Here is a 12,301-nt window from a genome sequence, read left to right on the forward strand (position 1 = left end):
AAAGGATGTGTGTTTGTGTCAAAATCTAGGGAACCAACTAGGCTTCTTGGAGGAGGAGGGGGAGTGGGAATAGAAGAAGGGCACCTGGCCTGAGAGAACAGTCATTCTTGACCTTGCCAGATATACTTACTCTCCACAATTACAGTGTGTAGAAGACACTAGTTATTATGTTAATGTAATCCTCCTTCGTCTAAATTTCATGTTCACAAAGATGTCTTAAAATTATCACCTGAATCATTTGATGACTTCCTTATTATAAAGAATTAGTTGACTAATCAATTCTTCCTGACATATAAATTCATTTCCTAGAATTCTAATATGTCCATGTTCATAGGACTAGTCAGCAATGGTCACTTTTCCTGTTGGACTTACTTGGGCACAGTGAATAAAGAATTAATGTAGCCCTAGTCGATTTTGCTCAGTGGTTAGAGTGTTGGCCCAAGGACTGAAGGGTCCCGGGTTCAATTCCAGTCAGGGGCACATACTTTGGTTGCAGGCTTGATCCTGACCTCAGGCCAAGCATGTGCAGGAGGCAACCAATCAATGTGTGTCTCTCACATCAATGTCTGTCTCTCACTCTTCCTTCTACTCTCTCTAAAAATCAATGGATATCCTTGGGTGAGGATTAACAAAAACAAAAACACAAAAAAAGAATTAATGTGTGCCTTACAGCTGAGGACTAGACCCTACACAATGAAACTCCCTCAAGTCCTATCTTATTGAAGCCCAACCCCTACCTCGGACATGCTATTGGCCTCCATCAATATTGTGAGCTTATTCTGCAAACTTTAAAGACAGTGGGGCCTTGACTTACGAGTGTCCCGACTAACGAGTTTTTTGAGATACCAGCTGTCTCTCTGCCGATTTTTTGCATTGAGTTGATAGAGTAATTTGAGTTAACGAGCTCCTTAACGAGCTCGGTCTCGGAACGAATTAAACTTGTAAGTCAAGGCCCCACTGTATTATCATTATCAAGTTTCTTTAGAAATCCAGACTTCAAAACATTAAAACATTCAAATGAAGTGCATTTTAAATTTGAGAAGTACAGTACCAATGTAGTGCTTTTCAGTTTTAACACCCCACCCTCATTCCATCAATTACTGTGATGTCAAATGATGTACTATAAAGAAGGAACATGCTACAAATTTCTGTAACACTTTACAGAAATATTAGCATTTGCTTCATCCCTGAATCACCACATCCAGAACAGATTCTTACTGTAGGGAAATGAGACTGAAATCCAGCCATGAACACAAGAACGCAGCTTCCCCGTGTGCGACATGGGCTCTGCCCTCGGGTCACTGGAGACTAACCTATTCCTCAACAGTATCACCAATGCTTGATCCAGAAATGTTTCATGAACAAAGCCACACACTTTATGTAGAAGATAATGACCCAAACCAAGTGAATAAAAATTAAATTATACCTATTATATGCCCCCCAAAAATGCATTTTAAGTGAAATAGCATTTCCATCCTTTCATCTTCTATGACTCACCTTCATTCTGCCCAATTAAATATACATGTAAAATAAAAGCTCATCTAGACACCTCACAGCCATAGCGGCTGCCTCAGCCCTCGCAGCCCCGGCTTCGTCCAGAAGGTCGTTCAGCTATCCGGTCTAATTAGCATATCACACTTTTATTATTATAGATATCCAGAAAGCTTTATGGTAACTTTGATATGTGCTGTATTGTACTGGCCCACTTTACTTTCAAGCTCATTGTTCAAATTCTCCTAAGTAGAAAGTGGACTTCCCATTAAAAATGGTAGATTGAACATATATATTTAGCTCTGCTCCCTAAGGAAGCTATTCTAAAATAATGTAGCACGTGTGCAAATGCACAGATTCATTTTTTTCTCTTAACACAAGGGAAAGGAGAAAGAGAATATAATCAGCGACAACAAAATTTGGAAAGCAGGCTGAAAAGAACAGGAGATAGAATCTATGCATTTATATTTTATTTTTCTTTGCAACCTCGACTATAGATGGAAGCCCACCTCCCTCTAATGCTTAGAAGAGCTTAATTCATTTAAACCCCAACAACATACTAGCTTTTCAAGATAAAATATTTCCTAGTTAAATCCAAGCCAAGAAAAGTTGGAGTAAAAAATGGTGACACTAGCCCAGCCAGTGTGGCTCAGTGGTTGAGTGTCGACCTATGAACCAAGGGGTCATGGTTCGATTCCCAGTCAGGGCATATGCCTGGGTTGCATATGACTCAATCCCCATTGTGGGGCATGCAGGAGTCAGCCAATCAATGATTCTCTCATCACTGACGTTTCTATCTCTCTCTCTCTCCTCTCTTTACTTCCTGAAATCAATAAAAAAATACATTTTTAAATTACCATTTCCATTAAAACTTATTTCAAAAACATAAGCAGAAAACTTCTGTAGGCTAGCACATTCTCTGTAAGCTATTTGCCCAGAATGAATTTTGACATTTGATTCATACAATTCAACACAGGCTTTCTGTGCTATAGAAAAATAGCTTAGTGGACCATTCCTATTTGATTCTCTTTAAATTGTTGCTGACAGAAATATGGAAAGAGATCAATGAATATAAAAATATTATGATAAGACTCAGATTAAATTTCCTCTCTATGTGAGTAACGAGATGATGCACAAAATCAGACACAACTTCAAAGCACATGAAAAGGCATATTTTGCAAATAAAGCACACAGTTATGAGATGCAGCTTTTGTCTTGAGGTTGAGTTTTTAAAATTAAGCAATATTCCTAATCATAACTTTTCTATCAGAGTTAATGTTTAACTCTGTTGCAGAACATAATTAAACAAAAATAAAAATAGCTATCTGACAGATCATTTACCAATACTTTAGTCATTTTGCCACCTTGATGAATTTTTCTGAGTAATCCAGTGCTTTTTATAAATCATATTTTATTACGTTATATTACATTCAATCCCTTTAAGATCCAAATGTTATCATATTATATTACAGTGCTCTAAATACGAATGATAATTCTTTCTATGTTTCTGAATATAGATCCTACTGTGGAAGGAATGGATGAAAAGAATGGCCCCAGCACCAGTTTTTGTGAAAGAAATTAAAACAACACTCACAGGGAGCAGCAAGACTCTCAAGCCCCTGTCCTCCACAAGAACGAAGATACTAGAAACACTTTTATGAGTAAACCTGGCAGAGGTAGGTACTAGAGGTCTAAAAGAACAACCTTGGTGGGTGAAAGCAGACATAAACAATCAAGTAAATAAACAAAACACAGTTGAAAGCAATAATATAAAACTGAATTTCTAAGGCCAGTACTCTACACACAGAAGGCAAGAAGACCTTGACACATTTTACCTTCTGATAAATTATCATCAGAACACTGAGGAAGAGAGCCTACATTCTGATAGCCTTATTCATAGCACACACACACACAAAAAAAAAATGGTACTGACATTCCTGTGTGGGCAGAAACAATGCCCTCAATTCTCAGACAAAATCAACACGTGGGAACAACTTTCAGATGCCAGAGGAAAATGTGAGCAACTCTAACGCAGAGTGCACTTTCACTCATGCTTCCAAAGTCTTGCAAGAACTTTACGTTTATTTTCAGGCTTTAAAATATATATATACAGACATCAGCTGTAGTACAACTAGCTCAATGCTAAAAAGAGAGGAAGCAAGTATTTCCATTCTTACTTCGCAATCTCAGAACGGAAGAAAAAAGAAGAAGTGACTTCCCCAAGACATCCAAAGAGACCAAAGAAAAGTAAGATAGATGTCCTGACATTAGATCTATGGCCTCGACAAAATCTTACTATATTTTTCCTTAGAGGAAAAAAGCCCCGCTGTTTTAACTCACTATGTCTGTAAATGACTAGCAATATCACAAGGGTTCTATAGCTGAGTCTCTGAAGCAAGCATGCAGAATCCAGGAGACTTCTTAAAAGCCTTTACAATTAAAATCTGGTACCAAAGGTAATTGTCACATACCGTTAAATATCTACATCAGATAAAAATAGACATATCAAAGAAAAGAAACTATCAAGTTACTTCATTAAAAAATAGGATAATCTTCAAAGGTTTTTTCCAAAAAATTTGAGATCTCAGCTTAATAGATGATAAGTTAACATAAAATATAAAGTGTAATTTTCACTAACTACAATGAAAAAATACTTCACACAAGAATTTGGAACAGATGCACAAAGACAAACTAGGCTTTGCATCAAAATTAATGCATGGTCAAGCAAAAAGCCTGTTGTTAATGTAAGCCATTTCTGTATTTTTTTAACTTAACTATAGTCATTCTCCAAAATGTTCTGTTATCCAATATTTATGCTCAAAAACACTTGTGTAAAGCATTTTTATTTAGTTAATATTTGTTTAAAATATGTTTTTATTGATTTCAGAGAAAGGAAGGGAGAGGGAGAGAGAGAGAGATACAGAAACATCAATGATGAGAGAGAATCATCGATCAGCTAGCTGCCTCTTGCATGCCCCCTGCTAAAGAGTGAGCCCCCAACCCAGGCATGTGCCCTGACCGGGAATCGTACCATGACCTCCTGGTTCATGGGTCAATGCTCAGCCATTGAGCCACACTGATTGGGCTATCCACTTAATATTAATATATACTTTCCTCCAAAGAACGAAAACTTTAAATAATTAATATTTAAAAATGGTGCTGCCTTGGCTCCCTGAGAAGTCCCTTTCATTTAATTTCTGAGATTTGAGAAAGAATAGGCTCAGATGGCCCGCAGGAGAAAGAATTTATAAAAATCCACTAAAAGTAGAGAGTGGAGGAATGAAGAAGGGATATAGATGGACATATGGAGATTTATTTATCTATCCATGTACCTATTTTAAGGAAGCAATCTGAGAAGCAGAGATAATGTTAGGATACCAAACAAAAATAAATCTCCAAGAATTATGTTTCTTGATTTAGAAAAAAATATTAAATTAATACAGTAATATTTATATTATATGGCTTAAAAGGGATCATTTTGTTAATCAAAGGTACTGACAGGTAACAATAGGAAACTGCCTAACTTTCCCAATGCTCTAATCACACTGATAAAATCATATCTATAAAGACCACTGACACACAACTTAACCAGTGCAATGAATAAAAATGTCCCTCTTAAATTACTGTAGCCACATAGCGATCTACCACGTTCTAAAAACTAAACAGCCTTCTTGTCCCTGGTCTTGTATAGCAATGTCTTTACAACTTCTGGTCCATTTCTCCCAGCTCCCTTTTGCTCTATGGATCAGCTTCATAATCTCGCCCGGGCATTTGAGGCTTTCTGGAACCTCATCCTACTCTTTAAGGTCCCTACCAATCAGGCCATTTCAATTTCTCGAGACTTCCTGCACAAGCCATGCTTTCCTCTACTGTTGTAGGTGGCCCGAAATGAAGACAATCAGGCCCTCTTCAGAGACATGCTATAATCTACAGGTCTAATTGAAAATTAGATACATGAACATACAGAAAGAAAAATAAACAGTAACTACAGGCATCCAAAAGCCATGATAGTCATAACTTTTAATGACAGTAAACAGATATAAACACATTTAATCTCTCAAAGCAAATAAGGTAAAAGTATTTATTTCCCACATTATATTCATCTTCCTTGAGTGCTTGCAAGTTCATTAATAGCTACAGTTTCCCACAACACACTTCCCCAAATAGTCCTCAGACGCCAGTTTCCGGTACAAAGTTAGAGAACCACAGATAAGCAGCATCAGCATATCACCCAATCTGTCTAAGGTCAGCACTGGAACTGGGAAACATGAGAGCGTTCAAACCATGTGACGGCTGTCTTTGGGGCTCTGCTCCTGAAGAGGAAATAGCAAGTCTGATGAGTATCAGACCCATACTAATGACACTAAGCAGGCAATCAGAGAACCTAAATGGGAAGAATTGGTTAAGAGAGAAATTAATCAAAACAGGGAGCACAAATTATAACGTCTGTGTTGTTATAACAACTATTATTCCCCAGCTGAATTATGGCTGTTGATCAGATATAAAGTCACTGCCTAGAATTCCAGTGAACTGTTGCTACATAAAATTTGTGGATCACATTGCTACAGTCTACTCAAATTCCACATTGATTTGTCCTGGGTAGAAAAAAAGGTTTATTCAACACACTTCAAATTTATCTACTGTCCTCAGAAATTCATTCTCAAATGGTATATTAAGTAAACACTTATTAGCTGAAAAGATAATCTATCTGTAAATTAATACTATCATTAAAACAAAGACTCCTGTGCTTTCCCAACCAATTCAAGTTATGTTGAATTGAAGGAGTACACTGCTGCTCTTAACGTTGGATACTTTCTCAACTGTGCTTTCACTAACACAATGACTTCATTTCCCATGAATGATAGGATCAAACAGGGACTAATCACACAGATAAGAAATTGTTTTATTTTGTACCATTCCAAAATGAGATCACACATCAAACAAAGGAGTGTTAAGATGGGGAAAGAAGAAGTTGGGCATAATCCTATCTATTAAAGAGGTAATATGCAAATTGACCATCACTCCAACACACAAGATGGCTGCCCCCATGTGGACACAAGATGGCCTGCAGGGGAGGGCAGTGGTGGGCGATCAGGCCTGCAGGGGAGGACAGTTGGGAGGGGACCAGGCCAGCAGGGGAGGGCAGTTAGTGGTGACTGGGCTGGCAGAGGAGGGCAGTTGGGGGCAACCAGGCCTTCAGGGGAGGGCAGTAAATTGAAAAAAATAGGAACAATACTATAATTTGCAACTCATGAAGCCGAGCATCTTTTTATTTTATTTTATTTATTTTAAATATATTATGTGATGATAAAAGGGGGGAGATCCAAGGGTACATACTTGCCTACCTATTGTTATCAGCCTTAACCCATGTGACTTGCTTGGCCAATGAGATCTAAGTGAAAATGATCTATACCACTTCCAAGCAAAAGATTTAATGTGGTTCTGCTGTGATTTTCTTTTCCTTCTATTGTGAGAGCAGTATGTCTAAGGTAGAGGGTGCAACTTGAATCTTGGTCCAAAAACAGAGAGGGCACAGAGCACAGCCAAAGCCAACCCACCAAGGCCATGTAACATGAGCAAGGAATAAGATATTGTTACTCTAAGTCCAGAAGATTTGGAGGTTGTTCCTGCAGCATAACCTAGTGTAAGTTGACAGTAATAAAATAAATGCAAATTGAAATATTGAGACCATATTTTATACCTATATGATTGGTCAAAATTAATGTCTGATACATGAAGTACTGATGACAACATGGAAAAAACAGTAGTGTTGCTGATTGGAATTTGAATCGGCACAACCCCTTTGGAGATCAGTTTGGCAATATATGGAAAAACTGAAGAAATAAAACTTATCAACCTAGCAATTCCATTGCTAGGTGCCTACCCTGAAGAAACTCTTGCACAATAAACAAGGAAGCATGTAAGATAATGTTTACTAAAGTATTGATGGTTATACAATATAAAGATATTATGCCTCAGCAGAGAAATGGATAAACTGGTTTGGTGATTCAAAGGAATACTATACATCAGTTAAAAGAATAAAGTAGATTTACACATCATGAAAAGACACAGGGAGAACGAGAGGAGATATGGGAATAGGACTTCAGCAATGTCTTCAATGTTTTATTTCTGGTTAATATGCAACTGTCTCTTCTATTATTTCTATATTTTTATAATTTTAAATATATCATGATTTTTAAAAAATAGATTTAAACCATAAGTCTTGAGTTTTGGTGATTAGAAAGAACTTCAGAGATGACAGGGGTCTTCTGGATTATCTAAGTAATTCTATATTCAATAGATGAAGTCAATTTCTGGCCTCAGTTTGGCACAGAGAGGTTGAGTAAATGACCGAAGGTCACCTAACAAGTTATCAAATTGGTTTCCAAAATCTAGACTCCCTAACTTCTAGGATACGTAGGAAAAAACAAGAGACATGTGGTCACGTATTAGAGTTAAATTTAGAACACCATTCTATTGTTTTCCTTATTATTCCCTACTTCTACTGCTGAGGCATACAACATCATTCTCTCTCTCCTCTTCCTCTCCTTCTCTCTGAGATTTAAGGATTATTAATTCTTTTTGCAATTCCTTTTCTTGAAACAACTGAAATAGAATAATTATCACTAAATGAGTTAAAAACAAAGTTCTAGAAAACTAATACAAAGATAAAAGCAAGGACCATGAGTCATTCATCTTAGTTGTTCAGTGGCCAGGTTCATGACCTCCAGAATCAAACTGCTTGGGCTAGAATCCAGGCTCCACCACTGGCTAGCTATGAAACTTTTGGCAAATTACTTAACCTCTATAAGCCTATATTCTCCCACTGTAACATTGGCAATATCCATAATAATACCTACCTCAGATAGATTCTTACAAATATTATGAGATAATTTATTCAAAGCTCTTCACACAGTTCTTCAGTAAGCATCAGTTATTAGTATATGTCATGTAAATAAAGTGATTTAGCTATGAAAAGCAAAAACACTTTTGATTAACATAAAATTATAAGGTGCTAGGTACTTCTTAAAAATTACATTGATGTCAATCAGCATCAGAGCTAATGAATTACATGCTTTGAAAACCATGAGTGTTTTTTAATTAAAACTAAATAAAGGAGCTAGATGTTAAATCATTATCTGTCTCAGGATAAAAACACTTGGGGTTAAAGTGCTGAAATTTCATGACTCTAAAATGTCAACCTAGTGCTATCATTTCTACAGAGGTAATATTCAAACTAGTTAAGGCCCATTCAGAACAGTCACCAGACAATATATAGGGTGTCCCAAAATTCACGCAAGATTTGAATTTTGCGTGAGCATTAACAACAACAACAAAAAATAAATAAAAGCCTAATTTTACTTAGTTTATCGAATCAGATTCTAATATCTGTTGCCATTTGATTTCAATCCCTTCAATTTGATAAGCATTAGCAAGTACCAATTATGGCCCAGGAGCAGGGACAATGAAGACCAATGAAGACCACGGCTTTGCGTATGTGCCAGCAAAGCCATGGAGGCCATTTACCCGATGTGCTATTCCATACATAACCCTATACTGTATACTTTATGAATCAATAAAAAATTTACAATTTTTAATTATAAACCTGTGTTTTCTATCAAAATTACTTCTTGCATGAATTTTGGGACACCCTATACATGACCAGGGCAGACCGGGAAATCAACAGCCCTATGTATCCTTAAGGGTCCGGAATTATTGTTTGTAACAGAAATGATGACCCTCTTCTATATTTTCTTGTTTTTTGTAATGCAAAATTGTGACCATCTAATTCACAAGAACACAAAAATTGTGCCATGCCACAAATGAGGGCAGAATGCACTTCTGCTTGCATTCCACACATCAGGAGAGCTCTCCCGTCAGTGCCTTGACTCACCTCTAGGTCACAGCTGTACTCGGTGCCATCCAGGAGGGTCACTTTACACCGGACACTTTTGGTCTTCTTGGTGACTTTTTGAACGGCCTTTTCTGCGTTTAGCTCATTGGTCTGCACTTCCTTTGTCTCCCTTTTTGCTGCTTCCTCTGATTTGTCTTCCTGTATTTCCTTTACCTTCTCCTCCTCTCTCTCCTCCTTCCTTACTTCTTCAGCAGGCTGATGATGAAAAAAAATGAAGTTTATACTAAAGTTGACCAATTTGCAGAAAACAACACATTAAAAGAAAAATCCTAGTAAGAATGGTGATTGTTACAAGTACCGTATAAGATTTAAAAAGACTTCAAATGTTTGCTAGAAAAAAATACTTCTCCACATCCTCCTTCCCCCAATCCACTGCCAATTTTTGCCAATTTGACCATTTGAGCATTAAATGAGTAAAATAAACTACATCCTGGCAACTGCAATTTAAGTATTTTAATAATAGAATTTCCAATTATAATCTCACACCATGGCAAAACCTAGGCTTCATTACACAACCAAAATGCATACACATAGAAATCTATTTCTTCCTACTCACTGGACACTTAAATAAATCAAATCAAGGAGGTGTAACAGTACATATTATTCAAAAGGAGAGGTGACAGGATTCTCAGAGCATGTTGAACCTTAAGAGAAACAGAAACTTTTTTATGGTGTGCATATATAGTATTTTTTTTCTCTTTGTTATTTTGGAAATTTTGAAAAGGAATAATAGGAGAAGGCTGTGGTAAACCACTCCAAGACTCATATTCCAGATATAGTAAGTCAAACCAGCATCTTAATGCAAGAGATCCATAAATGATTCAAAGCAAACAAACCCTTTTTGTTATGTGGCTATACCATCAAGCTATCATTCCACACCATCGTTTCTCAAACATACCTGTGTCTCAGGACTGCTCACTGAAGGTTTCTCTTCCTCGATATCAACTTTAATGACCTGTTGTTTTCTCTGAGCTGCTTCCTCAGCATCACCCTTGGCCTGCCTTTCTTCTTCAGGAAGAGATTCCTCTTTATCTAAAACCTGCTCTTCCACAACAGCTTGGGTAGGCTCTTTCTTATCTCCTCCATCTTTGGCCACTACTAAGTTATAGGACTTTTGTTTCTTAAGCCACGGGGGTATGAATCGAGAAATGCCCCTACTCTCAGATGGATCCTTCTGCCTCTTCTGGCGCTGTGTACTACTTTGGCTTTTAGCTGAAGGAGATGATTGGGAATCTTTTTCCTCCTCTAGATCAGATGACTGATTCTGCTGATTTTCTGCTACTTCTTTAGGTTTCTCCTTGGTTGCATCTGCTCCTAACTGGTCAGATTCCTTCTTCACTTCAGACGCGGAGCCAACTTCAGTAGTCATGATCACAGCTTATGCTATAAACAAAAAAAAAATCACAAAAAGGTCTTTTACAACCTCTCCTAGTTTAGAGGCAAGAGACAGGATAAAAAAGGATGGGAAGGGGAATGTCAAAAATATGGGGATAAAAAACTCCATAGAGAAAGAAGGTTCATAAGAGAAAAATGGAGACTGCTACTCTAACTTTGAGAATTCTCTAACAGAATCAAAGAACCAAAACAAGTATCACAATGGAATTAATTCTGATTCTGTACAGATAGAACTTAAAATCATCAAGAGCTCGAGTGTAATTAATATTCTTCAGTTTCATCTAGCTATAAATAATAATTCACCCCAAAATCCAATTTTTAAGTATCCCTTACTCTATAATACAAAGTATTATTGATGTTAGAAAGTACTGAGACACATTTCACTGAAATTTCACACATTATAATTAAAAGTTAGGTATTAAAAATACTGTTAAATACTGAGTGCTTAATAGCAAGAAAATTATATCTGTAATGTGCATACTTTTTTGTTCCAATATTAAATCCCATAATTCACCATCACTTTTCCGATGCAAAAGACAGTCTTCTGGGAAAGGTACTCAAACTATAACCAAAACTCCAAAACTCCACCCCACCCAACAGCAAACATAGTTTTGTGTATATGTTTACAAGAAAATATCTACAGACCCCTAATCAGAACCAAATGAAGACATGAAAAAAAAAAAGCATCTAATAATTGATCCAGTAACAACTAATGAAAACAAAATTGAAACTAAATCTGAAAGCAGCTGGTTGTCTACACAAGCAAAGAAGGACTTTTAAAGCATAGCAGCACCACTGACAAAAACCAACAGGCAGAATGTTCTCTCCTCTCTCACCGCTGATTAAAATGTCCAAAGGCCTGGCACCTGGGGCAGTGGGAAATTTCCCAGCTATCTTCAAGAGATATAAAAATAAAATACACTTTTTAAAGCTTTATTGAAATATCATTCACAGACCATAAAATTCACCCTATTCAATTATACAATTAATGGTTTTGAGTATATTCGTAAGGTTGTACAACCATCACCACTATCTAATTCTATAATATTTTCATCATCCCAAAAAGAAATCCTGTATCCATTCATAGTAACTCCATTCTAACCCCTCCACCATCCCTACCAACCACTAATCTACTTTCAGCCTGAATGGATTTGCCTACTGTGTACATTTAAAATAAATGAAATTATACAACACGTGTCATTTTCACTTAGCACATTTTCAAAAATCATTCAGTTTATAGCATGTATGAGCATTATAATTGCTTTTTAAAATATTATTTGCCATCTTGTGCCAAGCATTGATAAGAGTCTAGTATCCAGAATACAGTGGGGCCTTGACTTACGAGTTTAATTCTTTCCGAGACCAAGCTCGTTAAGGAGCTCGTTAACTCAAATTACTCTATCAACTCAATGCAAAAAATCAGCCGAGAGACAGCTGGTATCTCAAAAAACTCGTTAGTCGGGACACTCGTAAGTCAAGGACCCACTGTATATCAAGAAC

General features: G+C 36.8%; 1 protein-coding gene across 20 annotated transcripts in view; it reads right to left on the reverse strand.

Moving 5' to 3' along the window:
* Window positions 1–12,301, reverse strand: part of EPB41L2 (erythrocyte membrane protein band 4.1-like 2) — a 146,818-nt gene that overhangs the window by 90,478 nt on the left and 44,039 nt on the right. For all 20 annotated transcript variants that reach the window (XM_014533804.1, XM_014533803.1, XM_014533805.1 and 17 more), the window contains exons 2-3: window positions 10,305–10,789; window positions 9,386–9,601 (exon numbers count right to left, since the gene is read on the reverse strand). In XM_014533804.1, coding sequence (XP_014389290.1) covers window positions 9,386–9,601; window positions 10,305–10,775 — 687 coding nt within the window. In that variant the 5' untranslated portion in view covers window positions 10,776–10,789. The remainder of the gene's footprint in view (window positions 1–9,385; window positions 9,602–10,304; window positions 10,790–12,301) is intronic.

Source organism: Myotis brandtii, unplaced genomic scaffold (assembly GCF_000412655.1).
Source record: "Myotis brandtii unplaced genomic scaffold, ASM41265v1 scaffold123, whole genome shotgun sequence".
Classification (NCBI taxonomy): Eukaryota; Metazoa; Chordata; class Mammalia; order Chiroptera; family Vespertilionidae; genus Myotis; species Myotis brandtii.